Here is a 20,055-nt window from a genome sequence, read left to right on the forward strand (position 1 = left end):
TATTTTTATTTTTTTTAGAATTTTAAATAAAATGTATACATACGATTGGTAAGTAGTCTAATTGTATACGTCCAATTTTGTGTGTTAGTGTGGATTTAACACTCCAAATCGCAAATAACGAAAATAATTCTAACAGTTTAGATCGTAGCAACATTTTATGTTGTATAGATATTGCATCAACACTTCCAATGATATAGAGAGAGAGAGAGAGAGAGGAGAGAGAGAATTCTATTGTGAGAGAGTGAAGAAGAAAATATATGGTAGTAGTAATAATGATGATGTTAAAGCCCAACAGAGAAGAATCAACAATAGAAACTGGAGAGTTTTATAGTCTTGCAAATGTGAAAATGGAGAATTTTATCCTCTTCTAGTCTCAATTCATCAGTCAGGATTCAATGTGACATTCTTATGCAATTAAGTCAAACTAATTTATATATATGTAAACACAACCTCATCATCAGTGGTTGGTAAGATTGAAGATTTAAACATTCGGTAAATCTGATGAAGACGTGACTTACAGTAACACCTAAGGCACACCATTTAGCAACTCATCTGAGAATACCACTCCTTGCCAGGGCATCTCGTGAATACGACCTCGCATGTATAAGTCGAAACAGAATTTGCATGTGATGCGATGTGAATTGGATGAGAATTAAGCAATTGCTTTAATTGGAATGAAATAATGGGTTGAAGACCCAAACCAAACAGAATTAATAGTTGTTACAAATGGCAATTGCAGGGATATCCTAAAATGTTAGTCCTAGCTTGGTCAATTAAGCAATGGATTCATAATAAATTCTAAAAAAACATGTTAAGTAAAAACATCTATCCCGCTGACTATTGACGATTCTTCTTTGCTAAATGACCAGTCTTTCGCTTATGTCGACTGAAATCAGACACAAATCTGAATGTTTGCCCACAATCTGGCTCGGCACATACATAAGGACGTGCACCGGTGTGGACTCGAATATGCTCAGTTCGAGCCCATGCCCACTTAAAACTCATCTTGCACCCCTTCCAGGGGCATTTAAGGGGGCGGTCATCCTCATGAACTCGCCGGTGCTGCACCAGATATTTGTGCGAGAAAAACTTTTTCCCGCAACCTTTTACTGGACAGATATTTCTCTTATGATGCACCAGCTCTTGTTTTGACTCAAAACTCATGGTGCATCCTTCAATGTCACACTGATATTCTTCTTCCCCATCCTTCGCTTTGGCATTGCCAGCTGAAACCTTTGCAGCTGCAGCATCCTTTGCCCTTTTCCTTTTGGTTTGCTTGTCTTTTGGTTTTTCTTCAGACTCCTCAGCTTTTGGGACTCTCTTTCTGAGGCGGGTGCTAGGTCCACCTTCTTCCTCCTCGTCCATATCTAAACTAACCTCCCTGGAGTTACCAGATTGTTTACTCCGCAAATGAGAAGGCTGCTTTATTTGCTGAGCAGCCTCTGATTTCACTTGCTGAGGTGTCTGGTTCTTCATTTGGAGAGATTTGGATTGTTTCATCTGTTTAAGTGTCTTTCGTTTGGATTGTTTACTTGGAAGATTTCTCTTGTGCTGCTGAAGAGAATCATCTTCCATTTCATCATCTAAACTCATACCATCTTCATCCTTGCATTTAGCTTTCTTCCTTTTAGAAGTTCTATGCGGCAGATGAGCATTATTATCAGCCGAGTCATCGGTAATTTCTTTCTCAGCCTGTTTGGTGTGCCTGCTCCTAGGAATTCTTCTCTGCTGCTGCTGAAAGTGATCCTCCAGTTGGTCATCTGAGATTACATTTTTAACTTCTCTATCAATGCCTTTGTTTTTCCTTCTAGAAATGCTTGTTTTCTGCTTTTGAAAGGGACTATCCAATTGGTCGTCAGACATTACATATTCCCCTATTATACATTTGGCTTGCCTGACTCTAACTGTCCGTCTTTGGTACTTGCGACAATTGCCCTCTGTTTGGTCATCAGATATAATATCCTCTTCGGCGAGGTATTTGGCTTTTGTACTTATAGGATTCCTCCGCCGCTGCTTCTGCGTGTTCAGCTCCAGTTGGTCATCTGATATCACTGAATCTTTTTCAACAAGGGATTTACCTTGCCTGCTTTTAGGAATTCTTTTTTTCTGCTTCTGACAACTATTCTCCATTTGGTCATCAAAAATTGCCACTTCTTCATTAATGAAGTTGCCATTCTTGCTTCTAGAAGTCTTCCTGTGCAACTGAAAGGAACCAACATCCAAAGAATCCTCTGAAATCGAGTCTCTCTCTGTATCTTCAATTTGCTTGCATCTAAGTTCTCCCATCTGATGACAATCAGTATCATAGTCCACTGTACCATCTGAAACCACATCATTGTCTATAAATTTAGCTTTTTTGACATTAAAACCCCTTCTATGTCGCATGTGATCATCATCATCAAACAAATCATCAGAAACTGCATCACTTTCAGTGCAATTGGTTTGTTTGCTTATAGGATTTCTACGATGATATGGAGGAGAACAATCACTGAGAAAATCTGTACCATCTTTCTCAACACACCTAGCTTGCTTGCTTCTAAGAGTCTGCCTTTGCTGAGGATTGAGTTTATCTTCGGCGGAACTATCCAAAACGACATGTTTTTCAACAAACCTTCCTTTCCTGGTTCGTCCACTCCCTGAGGTAGTTTTCCTTTTGCTACCTGATTTTGTAATAGCAGTTTCAGTTTTGGGGGTCCTTCTTGATCTCTCGATTTTCTCATCGGGTATTATCAATCCATGTACACTTTTCTCATCCTCAACATCTTCATAATCCCTTTTTGCTAAAAGGGGATGGACCTGATTAGACATCCAAACTTTACCACACCATTTGCCAGCAACTACCTTTTTCTGTTTGCTGTCCCTTCTCTGATAGACCTTTGGTTCTATGGGAGAGCTTGTTGGAGAGCTACAACCAAATGCATAATATATAACCGAATTGTAAGGCATCTGCTTACTATAAAGAGGAGAGCGACCAAGATTTGCACTGTAAAAGAGATTTATTCCTAGCTTGACAGCCCAGTCCCCATTCCCAGGAATCGCTTCCTCACAATCCAGAGCTGATTGGACCCTCTCTTCATCCTCCTTGGTGCCATGCCTGTAGGAAATACTCTTCCACATGTAATCAATCCCCAAATCTTCTGCCACCAATTTAGCTTCGGCCTCTATATTGGGATAATCTGAACATGTAAAATAAACCATGAATGATTTGTAAAAAAAGAAAACCATTGAACTGTAAAAGCAACTACACAATGTAATCACTAGCAAAGTAATCATAACCCTATGAGATGCAGATAAAGAAGAAAAGTTAATCAGTAGCAATGAGGTATAACATACACCAACTAATATTGAGCCATGAAACTAACTGAAAAATGCTTTTTCAAATCAACAAGATGCATCTTTTTAGAGACCCTGTCTAGTATAACTCATCAAAGCTAAAAAAAATTCTGAGGCTGAAATATGAGAACTAGTGAAGAGTCAGTTTCCTACATTGTCCATCACAAATAAAAATCATACCATACAATTCCTTTGCAAAAGTCTATGACTTTAAAAATAAGTTAAAAAAGGAGCAACTACAAAAAAACAAAAATCAGATTCATGATTTTTTTAAAGGTTCCTGCTAAGGGCATTGGTTGAGCAATCAAGAAATAGAAATAACTGTATTTAAAAAACGATGATTCCCAATAAGTGTTTTCTATTTTTGGCTTCTTAGCACACTGTTAACATGAAGAGTTCCATTTAAGATTGATCCTTCTTCATATGAAATTGGTTAGATAAGGAAACTCTTCTTTCTTTCTTATTGGAGAAAAGCTATATACCATTCAATGTGACGAGCTGCATAGCATGCAGGAAAAGAAAAAAGAAAAACAACAAATGGAAAACCACAAGCAAAAATAATAATAAATATGTTTATTTTTAATCTGTGGATGATGTACAAGAATTTTACTGACTGTGAATCCTGTGATGCCCCCCCTATTTACAAAAGAGTGAAAAACTTTTACTTAAAAGGAAACAAAAGAGTGGCAAACGGCAAAGGAATAGAACTTTTTGCAACAACTTGGGTATAGAATAAACAATACAGCATAAATGAACAGTGAATCAATCAACCCCAGACCTGGATGACATAAGAGCAATATGCGGGATCCACCTATTGGGCGAAGTTGCTGCTCTGCTTCTGCAGCATGCTCTAGACAGAATACATGCATTCTAGATGAGTCTTCATCACACTGCGGCGCCAACAAAGCATTTTTTTCAGCATCATTAGTATTCGGGGAACTAAACGTTGCGGAATAAGGCATTGCCCTTGTATTTTCAAATGCAACCCCTGAAGTGATTTTATAATCCTGTTCCTCAAAAGATTTGTCACAAGGCTGATAACCGAAATTACACTCAGATCTATTTGCTTCATAACTGGAACTCTCTGAAAGAATGTCATCTTTATCAAGTCTAGTCATGGAATTAGCATGTGAATCTCGAAAATTAGAAGGCAATCTTTCTGATGTAGATTTTATCGCATTCAATTCATGATTGTCAACTGCATCTTCCTCAGAGTCAGAAGAATTTCCATAAGCTGAAGCCAATAATGCAAGAGCTGTATTACCATTTCCTCCTTCAGTATTTAAAGACTTTTCTTTGGCATTTTTCTTTGTCCACCCTGCATTTCAAAATTAAATGGATCAGTACTTGTACCTAAATCCTTGCCAACGAAAATCAAGGCTAAGAATTTATGTACAACCATTTTTTTACAAAAGGGAGTATTCAAAAAAGAACTGGAGGAAGAAGGAGGTGGAGGATAAATATCTCCAAACAGAACAAAGATGTAACAGAAAAATATCTTGGCAACACACAAGGAGGGGTACCAAACATGATAGCTCCAGTCCATGCTCATGCAGAGATAAGTACGCTACAGGCACAACATTTGTGTTCTGGTCTACAGTAGGAAAAAAATCAGGACAGGCTGGCCATGCAGTTCAGGTATTATATGTAGAGGACAACTGACCAAATGAATAGACTGTAGACATACATCCTAATGAGCATATGAAACAGGCCCCAAAAATACCTAGAACGTGTAGTCATGATTGATTATAAGTTATAACTGAAAAAATCCTTATTGATACAATATGATACGAAATACTATGAAATAGTAGAAATGGAACTTGCAAAACCTGCCTGTATACATGCTTGGCTCAGGAATATTTGCCTCTTCACGGGCAACAGGTACTCCAGATCCAACAGCCCAATCACTAAAGATGCTACAATCAGAAGACGTAAAATATCTAGCTGCTGGTTCTCTAGGCTGTACAATAGCAACACAAGAAAAGCTTAATAGTCCACACGTGACACATGAAAACAATCTCTGATCTGGCAATCCATCTTCTTGACTAGTTTCACTTTCACTGTCTCTTTGAAGTTGCTTAGAACTTGAAGGGGATGTGTCACCATTTGCTTCAGATGAGGAAATCCCCTTCCCGTCGCACAACAAAGTAAACTTGTCTTTCACAGAACATAAATTTTTTTCTTGCGCAATTCCGCGATTCCTGTTGAATACCAGATCATCAGAAACAAAACCTTTTGAGGAATTCATTCCCTCAGAATTGCATACATTAATGGAAAATCCAGGGTTCACTTTTACTCTCTGGCTTCCAACACGTAATTTTGAGCAAATAGGAATGTCAACTGAACTGCGAGGAAGGAGCACTACAGAAGCTTCTTTTCCAAGTACGTGAAGCAGATCATTGTTTTGTAACACATCCTGGACAAATAGTTCTTTAATTACAGCTTCTCCTTCGCCCTTTTTCTTATCTTTGAGACGAGAACTCCGAGGTTTCACACTGATTCCCCCAGGAACTCTGTAAAGAAAGAACAAGAATATTTACAAGAAGCATATATTATAATAGCTATATGGTCTTCAAAATCATTTTGCATTTATGCCATGATCAAATCATATTAATACACACACAAATGTGTATGCTTTATCTAGAATTATTCGCCCAAAGATTTTAAAATTGGGGAATTTCAGTTAAAAATTTGATAACATAATGGCGGCACTCTTATAGCCAATTACAAAAGGCTAGAATATAGAAAGACGAACCTAGAACACAAAGCTAAGGCAAGGTCATAGAGTAACTGGAAATGTGAAACCATGGGAGGATAATTTATTGAAGCCCTCCGAATAGCAGCATCTTTAGCAACCCTCAACCACTCAGGTGTTGCAATGTTTGCTGCCTCTCCACAGTTAAAACCTACACAATATATATCCAAGGTGTTAGAAGCATTCAACTATTGGCAGAAACAAGTTAAACAAGGTAACCCCGCTCCCTCCCATAGAGAAAGAGAAACAGAGGGACGGGAAGAGGGAGAGTCATTGAGCCTGTAAGTAACATTCATAAATTGTCAAGTGTCTTAACTCTTACCATGACTAAACCCTGTGTGATAGGCTCTTGGAAATGTCACGACAAACTCCCCAGCATTTTGCACTAACCTGATTCAAAGGAATTAAAAGTTAAAGTCAAGATGCACAATTAGTATAAACCACCATACAGGATCACTAAAAAAAACTGGCTTCTAATTATCATGATTACTATTGTAAACAATAGATGTATTTATATTTATTGTAGATCATCAATGAGGCCCAATAGGTTTAGACTATTTAAATGAATAAGTGCATGTACTCAAATATTATTATTGAAATATTATTAAGATATATTTTCAACATGGTAACACGAACTCCCAGTTTTGGGGCCGTGCTTCCGCTTAAACCCTAGCCTCCGTCACAATTATGGTTTCTTTTACGCCTTTAATGCGGATTGATTCTTGGTCCTTTACTGCAGGACTTTACAAGTTTGCTTGTGTTTGAATCGTCACTACTCATACCGTCGTTACCGGTCCCTTACTGTTCACGCTCGTTTGACCATTTTTTACATCGTTTTTCGTGCCGGTGACCATACCATCAGATTTGCCGCTTCAAGATTGGCCAGACCTCAAAGTATCGTCACCGTCTGACATGCCACATGCCTCCTTTGTTCCGGCATGTGAACACCACTCGCAGCTTCAATTCCGGCACGTGAACTACACACGCTGCCTTCATGGTTGCCGTTCGCTGCCATTTTCTCCCAGTTTGCTCGCCGGCCTTCCCTGTTTCTCTTTATGTGGTCAAAATCATCATCTGAGATACTTTTAAAGGTGGGTATTTTCTACGTGCATCATTATTCATCGCGGTAGTTTTGTTTGGGACTGTTTTTGGGATGTTATTGTTGAAGTTGTGGGATTTTAGAGAAAAGGAGGAGAGAAAATAATAAGGGTTTAAATATTATTGATAATAGCTTAATGTTAATTTGATTACAAAAGATTCAATAATAATCTCTATTTATAGAGAAACATAGACTCAATCCTAAATCAGGAATAAATCATAATAATAATGAGAGATATTCTAAGATATCTCTATGATTATAAATTGATCCTAATAAATAATTTAAGATACTCTAATATAATATAAAAGATATTATAAGATATTTTCTAATATTCTAACAGTTATTAAATTGCATAGGCCTCATTCTGTGGTACTATTCAGTAGTGTTTTTGTTTTGGTTCTACCGAAGAAGACAATGTTACGGTTATCCTATTTTTTGGACTTTCGACATTCGTTTTTGGCTGACAGTCGTACCCGTTTAGCTGCTGTTTTTTTTGGTGCTTGGTTCCTTCTTTTTTATGGCAGGAGTGAGTGATAATGGTTCCCAATGACTTACTGCCTCTGGTATTATGCTTTAGGATTCTTGCATTCTAGATTCTGAAGCTACTGATCACATGACGTCTCATTCAGAAAGGTTTACCTTGTATAATTCTCCATCTAATATTTGATTATGTTACTGTTGCTGATGGCTCTCGTACTCATGTTGTTGGCTCTGGGAATATTGAACTCCAACCGTCTTTTAAATTGAAAAAAATGTGTTACATGTTCCCACAATCTCTCATAACCTTATCTATATCCGTAAGCTTACCAAGGATCATAATTGTGCACTAATCATTTTTTATTCTCATTGTGCTTTTCAAGATCTTGCAATGGGGAAGACAATTGCAGTTGCAATGAAACAAGAAGGGTTGTACTATTTGTCTGATAAACGAACTAATCAAAAGATGTTGTCTTCGGCACCCCAGTCTCAATCAGACTCTCATGCCTCACAAATATGGCTTCAGAACAAGCGTTTTGGTCATCCTCCTTTCTCCCTGATGAAGTATTTGTATCCTTCTTTGTTTATAAAGCAATCTATTGAATCATTTAAGTGTGATAATTGTCAGTATTCTAAGCATCATTGTGCTAATTTCCTTGAGTCCTATAAAAGTGTTGAAGCATTTGATCTTATTCATTCTGATGTTTGGGGACCTGCCCCAACTTCTAATATTTCTGGTGCGACGTGGTTTGTTTCGTTTATTGGTGATTTTAGTAACTTGGATTTATTTGATGAAGAATAAATCAGAAGTACTTCAATTGTTTATTCAATTTTACAAGATGGTACAAACACAATTTGGAAAGGCATTAAAAGATTACATTCTAACAATGACAAGGAATATGTCAATCATAGCCTTTCAAGTTTTAATAGTAAACAAGGGATTATTCATGAATTCACATGTGTTGACACCCCACAACAAAATGGAGTTGCGAAAATCGCCACCTTCTTGAAGTTGCTCGAGTTCTTCTCTTCCAAATGTTTGCCCCAAAATCATATTGGGGTGAAATCGTATTGACAGTTATTTATCTAATTAATTGTATGTCATCTCGTGTTTTAGGTAATGTTAGTCCAATTCAATGCATGATGCGGAATTTTCTTATTTTATTTTCTATATCTTTACAGTAATACAAAGCAGAATTTATACAGACTAGGAGATTAAGGTTGGGCGCTGATCTAGCCTAGGAATTAGGGAAGTTATTCTCCTCATAATTGCTAATTCTAATAAGATAGGAAAGGCTAGGAATTAGCTAATACTAATCTATATTTAATGGACATACAACTGTCATAAAACTGTACAAAACAAAATCTGTTGATTCTCCTTAATTAGCGCCAATCTTCAACACTCCCCCTCAATCTGGGTGGTAGATATCTATCATACCCAGATTGGACCTGATAGTTTCGTATGTGTGCCTTGAAAGTGCCTTTGTTAGAATGTCTGCTGTTTGTCTGTTTGATGAGATGTGGTTAACACTTATGATCTCATGATCAATTTTCTCCTTAATGAAGTGTTTGTCTATTTCCACATGCTTTGTTCTATCATGGTGAACCGGGTTTTTTGCAATACTTATAGCTGCCTTGTTGTCACAAAGTATTCTCATAGTGTAGTTAGTAGGAATTTTGATCTCATCCAACATTCGTTTGAGCCAAATCCCTTCACAAATTCCTTGTGCCATAGCTCTGAATTCAGCTTCTGCACTACTTCTAGCGACCACAGATTGTTTCTTACTTCTCCATGTTACCAAGTTTCCCCATACAAAGGTGCAATAGCCTGTGGTGGATTTCCTGTCAGATAAACTCCCTGCCCAATCTGAGTCGGTATAAACTTCAATTCCCTGGTTGTGGCTCTTCTGGAAATAGAGCCCGCGGCCAGGTGTACCCTTTAGGTATTGAAGGATTCTATTTAGAGCCTTCATGCTAGTCTCAGTTGGGTTGGACATGTAGCGACTAGCCAAGCTCACAGCAAAACCAATATTTGGTCTAGTGTGAGTTAGATAGATTAGTGTTCCAACTAAGCTTTGGTATCTATCCTTATCAGCAGGTACACTTTCTTCTTCACTTTGTTTCATGGGTTCTACCGGAGTATTGGCAACTTTGCATCCAAGCATCCCTGTTTCTTTGAGTAAATCCAAAGTGTATTTCCTTTGAGAAACACAAATACCATCCCTTGTCCGAGCAATTTCCATTCCTAGAAAGTACTTGAGTTGGCCCAAATCTTTGACTTCAAATTCTTCGGTTAAGATACTCTTGAGGTGGCTGATTTGATCATGATCATCTCCTGTAATAACAATATCATCAACATAGACAATAAATAAGGCTATTCTTCCCTCCGGAGAGTGCTTAACAAACATAGTGTGGTCTGTTTGGCATTGGGCAAAGCCATCTTCCCTGACAACTCTTGTTAGTCTATCAAACCATGCTCTTGGAGATTGTTTCAAGCCATAGAGGGATTTATGGAGTTTGCATACCATGTTTGAGGTGTCATGTGATTCAAGCCCGGGAGGTATTTGCATATACACCTCCTCTTCTAGCTCACCGTTTAGGAAGGCATTCTTTATATCTAATTGGTGTAGGGGCCAATCTAGATTTGCTGCCAATGATAATAGGACCCGGACTGAGTTGAGTTTTGCCACAGGTGCAAAGGTCTCTTCATAGTCCACTCCATATGATTGTGTAAATCCCTTTGCAACTAATCGGGCCTTGTACCTGTTTATACTCCCATCAGCATTGTGTTTAACCGAAAAGATCCACTTGCATCCCACTGGTTTCTTCCCTTCAGGTATTGTGGTGATTTCCCATGTGCCATTTTTTACCAGTGCTTGGACTTCTTCAGTTACAGCTGCTGCCCATTCAGGTTTCTGTAGAGCTTCTTGAACATTCCTTGGAATTTCTATGTTGTCAATGGCTGCTACAAATGATCTGTAGTTTTGTGATAATTTTCCATAGGAAACACAATTCTCAATAGGGTGTTGAGTGCAAGTTCTCACCCCTTTTCTTACAGCAATAGGAATATCAATATCAACAGTGTCAAGATTCACAAGGAGTTTAGAGTTTGGGACAACGTTACCTGTAGGGATTTCATTTTCTGGAATCTGGTGAGACTCATGGCTTTGCGGTGGAGCTGTGCTAGGCTCTACTTCCTTCCTCCTTCTTCTTTCATAAGTTTTCCAACTTCCTTCGTGTGTACCTTGATTATGTTGGGTTGTTCCAATTGCATTGTTTTTTCCATTTTCTGCCTCGGCCACTGCTTCAGTTTCTGTTTGATTATGTTGGGTTGTTCCAATTTCATTGTTTTTTCCATTTTCTGCCTCGGCCACTGCTTCAGTTTCTGTTACAACAACCGGTTCAGGTTCTGCTGTCCTTTCAGCTGGGATAGGGGCAGTTTCTGTTTGTTCAAACATCCAAGGTTGGTATTCTAAAGTTTCAATTGGATATGTGTGTACTTGCTCCCCCTGAATGCCAACTTTGGGGTAGTATGGTTGGTTCTCAAAGAAGGTTACATCCATGGTGTGGTAGAATTTTTTGGTGATGGGTGAGTAACATCTGTACCCTTTTTGGTGAGGTGAGTAACCAAGAAAAATGCACTTGATAGATTTGGGGTCAAGTTTACTACGGTGTGGGTTGTGGTTGTGGACGAAGGATGAGCATCCAAAAATCTTTAAGGGAATGGAGGTGAGTATTTTGCTGGTTGGGAAGAAGATTTGGAGTGTGGAGAGGGGGGTCTTGAGGTTAAGGATCCGGGAAGGCATTCTATTTATAAGGTGTGTTGCCGAAAGGACAGCTTCCCCCCAAAACTGGTTCGGGACATTTGTGGCTAACATGATTGATCTAGTTACTTCCAAAATATGTCTATTCTTTCTTTCCGCAACTCCGTTTTGTTGTGGAGTGTCCACACAAGAGCTTTGGTGAACAATGCCAACTTTTTGTAGGTAAGAACTTAGAATCGAATTGTAGTACTCACAACCATTGTCAGTTCTAAGCACTTGGATCTTGTTGTGAAATTGAGTTTGCACCATGTTGTGGAAAACCTCAAAGATCCTTCCTACTTCTGATTTCTCTTTCATTAAAAATACCCAGGTAACACGAGTGTGATCGTCAATGAACGTGACAAACCATCTAGAACCAGTAACATTCTTAATGCGTGATGGTCCCCATACATCACTATGAATTAGGGCGAAAGGTTGGGATGGCTTATAGGGTTGGGGTGGGTATTGGCTACGTGTATGTTTGGACAATTGACAAATTTCACACTGAAAATGCTTCTGATTTTTATTGAATAAAGAAGGAAATAATTTTTCCAGATACATGAAATTTGGGTGGCCTAATCGATAGTGCCATAACATTACAGGATTGTCACTACTTGGAACACTAGCTGCTGCATATGACTGGTTCTTGAGTCCTCTTTCTAATTCTTCAGCTTGAAGTAGGTAGAGTCCAGCACACTCTTTAGCACTGCCAATCGTCTTCCCCGACTCCAAAATCTGAAATTCACACAAGTTAGGAGAAAATTTAGTAACACATTTCAAATCTCTTGTGATTTTGCTAATGGACAGCAAGTTGCAATCAAGTTTTGGCACATATAGAACATATTCTAGTGTAATATTAGGTGACAAAATAATTGATCCTGTACCCATGACCTTAGAATGTGTGCCATCTGCTATTCGGACAGTGCAGTTAAATGGATAAGGAGAATAACTAGTAAACAAATTAAAATTTCCAGTCATGTGATCTGAAGCCCCTGAGTCAACAATCCATGACTTTGTTTTTCCCATGCTAGTATTTAGAGCATGTGAGACATTCCCTCTCTGAGCCACTACAGCCGTACCACCTTTTTCTGTAGAGAGCATGGTTTGTTTGAAGATTTTTTGTAAAGCCTCCATTTGTTCCTTGTTAAATGGAAATGAAGTAGATTTTACCTCAGCTTCTTGGTAGTTAAAAATTGCGTTGCCTCTGCTGTCCCTGCTTTTGAATTGCTTGGCTTCTGGGGGTTTTCCATGTATAACCCAACATATTTCTTGTGTATGGCCTGGTTTCTTGCAGTGATCACACCAGGGACGATTTTTCTTTTGAAATGGCCGAATTTGGTTTCCTCTTGCAGCCATTGCTGAGCTCTCGGTGGGAGGTGTTGAGGTGGCATTTCCCAACATGAGTTTCCTCCTGCTCTCTTCTCTCCTTACTTCTGAAAAGGCTTCCCGAATTTTGGGAAGAGGTTTGGTTCCAAGGATCCTTCCACGGACTTCATCAAGGTCCTTGTTTAGTCCCAATAGGAACATGTAGATTCTGTCCTTCTCCACCAGCTCTTTGAATTTTTTCTTATCCCCTGGACAGTCCCATGTGACTTCTTCATATACATCTAGTTGTTGCCAATGTCTACTAAGTGTATTAAAATACTCAGTAACAGAAGATTCTCCTTGTCGAAGGTTGTGTAGAATGCTTCTTATCTCAAATATGGCAGAGGTATTGTCCACATTTGAATATGTTTCCTTCACAGCATCCCATATCTCCTTTGCCGAATCATAGAACATGAAATTTTCACCAATTTCGTTGGTCATGGTGTTGAGCAGCCATGACATTACTTGGCTATTCTCAAGTTTCCATTTTTGAAGGGTGGCATCTCCTTCTTGGGGACATTTTGTGTCTCCTGTGATGTAGTCTTCTCTCCCTTTTCCTTGAAGGAAGATCTTGACTGATCTTACCCATTGGGTATAGTTTTGACCATTTAATTTATGGCCAGTGATGAGATGACTGAGCCCATCATGTGAACTGGTCGGAAATGATCCAGTTTCCATCTTTGGCTGTTCGTTGGAAGGTTCACCCATTGCTGGCGACGCTAGGGTTTTCTTAGGGATGGATCAGATCGAGCTCTGATACCATGCGGAATTTTCTTATTTTATTTTCTATATCTTTACAGTAATACAAAGCAGAATTTATACAGACTAGGAGATTAAGGCTGGGCGCTGATCTAGCCTAGGAATTAGGGAAGTTATTCTCCTCATAATTGCTAATTCTAATAAGATAGGAAAGGCTAGGAATTAGCTAATACTAATCTACATTTAATGGACATAAAGCTGTCATAAAACTGTACAAAATAGAATCTGTTGATTCTCCTTAATTAGCGCCAATCTTCAACACATGACTTCACTTTTTCCTTCTATTTCTATCATACAGAACCCTGAGTCTCGAGTATTTGGATTTGTTGTTTTTGTCCATGTTCATAAGCAACATCGGACTAAGTTGGGTTCTAGAGGAGTTAGATGTGTCTTTGTGGATTATTCTCCTAACAAAAGAGGGTACAAATGTTATCATCCTCCCAGTCGTAAGTACTTTGTTTCAAAAGATATAACCTTTCATGAAAATGTTTCTTACTTCATTCGCTCTCAACTTCAAGGGGAGAACATGAATGACTTGGAATTTGAGTTTGAAATTATGGTCCTTGGTCCTAGTTTTCCTGAGACTCCTATTTCTGCTCCATCTCCTAATTCTAAATTTAGTCTCCACCAAATAAAGATCAGGCTAATGAGTCAATTCTTGTTTATCAAAGAAGAAGTAAACCAGACATGCTCCATAAACAACTTCAATTGCCTGAGCTACAGGTAACCGCTGAACATGATCCTCTATTGGGGGTTTTGAGATTTCTGATACTTGTGATACTAATCCATTGCCCGAGCCAGATGTAAATACTGAAAATGATCCCTTTGTTGGTGATTCTCAAACATCTTATACTAATCCAGATGATTTGCCTATTGCTTTGAGAAAGGATAAAAGATCTTGTGCCTCTAAACATTTTTCCCCACAGTATCAGGTTTTTACTATAATTGTTGACTCTGTGAGAATCCCATCATATGTTCAAGAAGTAATGCAAGATAAAAATTGGGTCCAACCTATGGATGAAGAAATGAAAGCACTTAAGAAAAATGGAAATTGGGAGATTGTTGAGAGGTAAGAAGGCAAGAAGCCAGTTGGATGCATATGGATTTTTACAGTTAAACACAAATCAGATGGCACCCTTAATCGTTACAAGGCAAGATTCACAAAGGCAATGGGGTGTTTGGGCTATAAGCAAAGCCAAGGAGATCACATTCTTTTTTACAAACATTCGCAAGGAGGAAAATTGAATGTACTTCTTGTCTATGTTGACAATATTATTTTTACAAGAGACGATTTGATTGAGAGACAACTACTCGAGGAGAAATTATCAGGAAAATTTAAAATGAAGGACCTAGGGCATCTCAAGTATTTCTTGGGAATTGAAGTGGCCTACTCAAAACAAGGCATTTTCATCTCTCAGAGGAAGTATGCGCTTGATCTTTTGCAGGAAACGGGCATGCTTGGATGCAAACCTGCGAGTGTTCCCATTGAACAAAATCACAAGATGAACTATAAGGAGGAAAGTGCCAAAGTTGACAAGGCACAATATCAGAGATTAGTGAGAAAGTTGATTTATTTGGCACACACTAGGCCGGATTTGGCTTATGCAGTTAGTGTGGTGAACCAATTCATGCATGATTCGAGGGTGAGACATTTACAAGTTGTAGACCGTGTTCTGCAATATCTCAAAGCTACTCCGGGAAGAGGACTCTTGTTTAAAAGAGGTGGAAGCCTAACTATGGAGGTATATACTGATGTTGATTATGCAAGTTCAGTGAGTGATAGAAGATCTACTTCAGGGTATTGTACTTTCTTGTGTGGGAACCTTGTTGCTTGAAGGAGCAAGAAGCAAAGTGTAGTGGCTTGACCAAGCACCAATTCAAAATTTAGAGCTATGGCACAAGGAATTTGTGCTAAAATTGTGCTAAAAGATTTGAAAATAAAGTGTGAAGGCCTTATGAAGTTGTTTTGTGACAATAAATTGGCCATCAGTATTGCTCATAATCATGCTCAGCATGACAGAACGAAACACGTTGAAATATATAGACATTTCATCATAGAGCAGCTGGATAGTGGCTTGATAACTACAACCTATATTCCTTTTGAGTGTCAGTTGCCAGATGTGTTAACAAAGGGATTACCAATTAAAAGATTCAACCAACTTACTTGCAAGCTGGATATATTGTAAATAATAGATTTAGACTATTTAAATGAATTAGTGCATGGACTCAAATATTATTATTGAAATATTATTAAGATATATTTTCAACAATTACCAACAACATAATTATATAATAAAAAAATATATATTATTGGAGATTGGAGATAAAAGAGGGTAATAGAACAGCAACTAGGATGAGAATAGATATTCTTTTAAAAGAAGAAATAGATTATTCCAGAAAAAATAAAGGGAAGATAGAGGGAACCAAGCATGAAGCATGCAGCTAGGCTTTCCCATCTCTCAGCCTATCAGCAATGGAAACTTCCCGCAACAACAACAATAGTGGAGCACCGCAGATAAATATAAGCCTATGCCAAAGCAAATCCAAAAAAGTGAAAAACCTTTAAGATATGGTCATTCCACTCTAACTGCCAGATAACTGCATAAACTAAGCACTGACACACCATTATGGATTCCTTGTTTGTTTTTAACAAAAACTTCAAAACTAACCATCAGAAGCGGCTTCCTAGTTCCAAATAAAGGACCGCTCAATATTCATTAAGTACACCAGATAAATGATTCCAAAGGGAAGTAGTGGAACAACAATGGAACAATTAAAACAAATTATTCAAAACGGAAATAGATGCTGTAATGATGACTTCCAACATCTAATTAATTGCACAGCAAAAAAACAGTCAAATGTTTCGAGTAATGGAGATGCATTTTCAGCAAGATTGTATTTGCCTTTGCTGAACTTCAATAGCAATAAAGTTGGAATTGATTTGTGTTGGACAAAATCAAGCAATATTTCAAAGTAAACCACAGGCCAGAGCAAAAGTGGAAGTGTTAAGTAATTGACGCTTGAGATTTATCAGAGGATTTACCAAATAAGAGCATCACAAAATATAGTATGACATTCATTAAAAATTAGTACCTGCAGCATGGAACACCGGCACTAATAAATACTTCTGGTGACATCACTGTTGTTTTCTCACCAAGAATAGCGAATGTAACTGTTCACAGGAAATAAGACCCGTATAAGGTATGTAACATGTGCATCCATATATAAACACAAAAATGAAGTGTCATTCTTTCAGCATATGGAAATTACTACCAGTTCCTCTCAACAATGCGAGATAGAACCAACCAATATTCCTCATTGATTGAAAAATCAAACACCATATGTCAAAACTGAAAGAAATGAAGGTAAATAAATGACAATGAACATAGCCTGCACAGAACAAGAAACCTAGAAATGCGATATTTTTATAAGGCAGTGTATTTGTAGAGAGCAAATGAACGAGACAGGGGTGCATATTCAAATAGGGGTACATTTCTAAACCCCCTCTAGTAGTAAGCAAGATTTCATGAAAATTATGTTGAATCATTAGACCCATTCATTGCCTCCTAAATGATGTACTGGGATCCTATATTCAACAACATTAACCCTAATGTTGTCATCTTACATTATTAAAATTGGAGTTTCACTCACTTCTATCAGTCTGATTTTAAAACATAGACCAAAACTGAAAATATAAACTCATAAAATTTCACTAGTGAATCTTGTTTTAACAATCATGCTCTGCCTTAATCTGAAACTTTGGATTGTGGCAGCACGACACAAGACATGCATGCAGAGAAAGAATGAAAACAAACTACACGGTAATGTACTAGTAAAAGATCGAAAATTTACAGGAAAACATATACTATTACTAGGAATTGGTTCTATATGAATTTAAACACAAGAAATGCCTGGACAGTACAAATTTACTCTGAAGAAGTCCATATCAATCAATCCCCCAAATAATTAATAGAAAGTGAACATCATAAACCTTATATCAGAGAATAAACAAACAATGCAGGCAGATACAGAATCATAAAACCACATATAATCATCATAACACAAGTTTTCAAGCAAATGCATATGAATATATCTATTTCTATTCAATAATGTTGGAGAAAAAAACACAAAAAGTGGTTGAAAACAAAACAAAACAAATTAGGATGATTAATGAGATTCTAACCAAGAGGGTTAATCTGTCCACCATAACCATGAACCCTAACAACATCCTCAAAAGCAACAGCAGCATCTCTAGGAACACCATACCAAGTCTTAGAAGCACCCATATGAAGATAATTCAAACTATGAAGATCATGATCCTCAACATGCCAAGCAAACCAACTAAAAAGCATAGCAAGATAAACCATAGGTGAAGTCACCCCAGGAATCTCCTCCTTCATAAACCTCAACAAAGACCCTTTTGCCCTCGAAACCCCTCTCATATTCCAAGCACTATGAGCAACAGAAGCAGCTTCGCCAACATGACGACATTTCGCCGAAAACGCAGAACCCGGCATGTCGTTTGCGTATTCAACTGAAAACGGTTTGTCCACCGTCGCTTTCCAAAACAGTGTCTCCGTTTCAAGAGCATTACTACCATTAATACCCTTTTTGTTATGCTTCTTCATGTAACATTTCTCGAACCATTTGGCTTTAGCTTCGAACTCGGAGAAAGTGTAGTGGTCCCCACTCTGCCAAACGGGTCGTTTAACGGGTCGGGACTTCCGTGGACAGAACCCGATCTGTTGCTGACGTGTCGTGAATGTGGAATTAGGAAGTGACCTGTTTAGGTTGGCTATGGCAGTTTTCTTAGGTGAAGGAGGAAAAGGAGGAATTATTTTGCAGATTCCGTATTTGGATGCTTCTTTTTCGATCTTGAAAATGTAACCGATCGGATCTTCGAACTCCGACGCTGTCGGTCTGTACTCTGGTGCTACTGCCATGGATTTCAGCCATGGGAAAACGTCGCCGTTTGGTTCTGAAACTGCCATGAATCACTTTCACGGCGGCAGTGAAGTGATTTGTATTTTACATTTACCTTATTCAGACAGAATCACTCGAGAAAAAGACATCAATTTTTTATTCTGTTTTTTTAATTTTTCTCTCTCTCTGTGACTCTGTTTCTAATGTTTGCTCTGTTTTGAATACTACAGAGGAATGAAAGGGTTAGTAGAATTTAGTAGTGAGCAGCGGTAAGCAAGTTTGTTGTGTGAGTTTTTTACTGTGGATTCTAGGAGCCGTGTTTTGTGCCATTGTTTTCTCCTCTTATTTACCTAAATACCATTATATATGTATATATTATTATTATTATTATTATTATTATTACCATTTTCTTTTCTCTTTCGTTTTCTATTTATGTAATATAATGATAATTCATATTTGTGTAAGAATTTAGAAACAAAAAGTGGATGTATTTATGTCAAATACATTAATTTTTTAATATTATTTTTATTTGTATTTCGTTTTAGACAGTATATTGTAATATAATTTAATATTTTGTCATTAGTTTTTTGGTATTTTTTGTTTTTTGGTAAATAATTTTAAGTCAAATTTTAAAGTGGTGATGTTCTCTATGTGGGAATGAATTCACATAAGCATAAAGGAAATCACGAGATCGTATAGGTATAAGACTATATTTGTAATCAACTATATTTGTAAACTTTTTAAATATACAAACAAAAAATTTTCGTGGAAATCCGCTGCCAAGTTTATCTTTAGATGTATAGGATGTCAAATGTTGTAAAACCTACCTAACATTGCTTCCAAAAAGGATGTATAAGTCTACTTTTGGTGTGCATTTGATAGAGAGTAATAATGCAGAATATCATTACTAATCAACTGAAAGTTGCAAGAAGAAACATATCCTAACTATTTTTAGAGAGTCCAAGAGTGTGAAAGCGACAATATGTCAAATACTTCATGACAACAAGAGACTTTGACACCATATTTTCACCCCATAACCTTAAGGCAATAGATATATAGATCACCTCTCTTGTATTTCCAATATTTAGTTCATTTTTAGTCAATGTAAGACTTAAACCACTCACAGCTTGAACCCAATGATCTTTCCTTCAAGTGCGAGTCTTCCATATCATATACTTGCATTGTTGTTATTACCAATAGAAACTCATCCACCAAGGCTCTGATACCACTTGTTGAGGAGTTTGAGGTGCAGGAGCAACAATAGTTCAAATGCTTCACGACCACACACGACTTTAACATCACATATCCACTCAAAACTTTAAAACAATGAGTATATTAATCACTTATCTTATATATTTAATGGTTAACTCATTTTTAATCAATGTGTGACTTAACCACTCACACCTAACAACTATCTTTATGGATTTGTTTATTTTGAGATAGAGAAAAGGACGAGAAATAAAGTAAAAAGATGACTAACTTATATTGTTTGAAATATCAAAAAAATAATATAGAAATATTAAATCAACGTAGTTCCCACA

General features: G+C 37.5%; 1 protein-coding gene across 2 annotated transcripts; it reads right to left on the reverse strand.

Annotated features, from left to right (window-relative positions):
- Window positions 1–641: 641 nt before the first annotated feature.
- LOC101496976 (lysine-specific demethylase REF6-like) lies at window positions 642–18,770 on the reverse strand. Of its 2 annotated transcripts, none has more exons than XM_004501775.4 (7): window positions 17,775–18,770; window positions 16,685–16,763; window positions 6,411–6,478; window positions 6,089–6,239; window positions 5,167–5,846; window positions 4,112–4,651; window positions 642–3,176 (listed from the first exon to the last, which is right to left on the reverse strand). In XM_004501775.4, exons 1-7 carry the CDS (start codon window positions 18,580–18,582, stop codon window positions 838–840), a joined length of 4,665 nt encoding a protein of 1,554 aa, XP_004501832.1. In that variant the 5' UTR covers window positions 18,583–18,770; the 3' UTR covers window positions 642–837. The 2 variants fall into 2 exon arrangements, with proteins under 2 accessions (XP_004501832.1, XP_012571748.1); XM_012716294.3 differs by lacking the exon at window positions 17,775–18,770 and adding an exon at window positions 16,016–16,118 and having other exon boundaries at window positions 16,685–16,723.
- Between the last annotated feature and the right edge of the window lie 1,285 nt (window positions 18,771–20,055).

The sequence above is a fragment of the Cicer arietinum genome, chromosome 5, assembly GCF_000331145.2.
Source record: "Cicer arietinum cultivar CDC Frontier isolate Library 1 chromosome 5, Cicar.CDCFrontier_v2.0, whole genome shotgun sequence".
Taxonomy (NCBI): Eukaryota; Viridiplantae; Streptophyta; class Magnoliopsida; order Fabales; family Fabaceae; genus Cicer; species Cicer arietinum.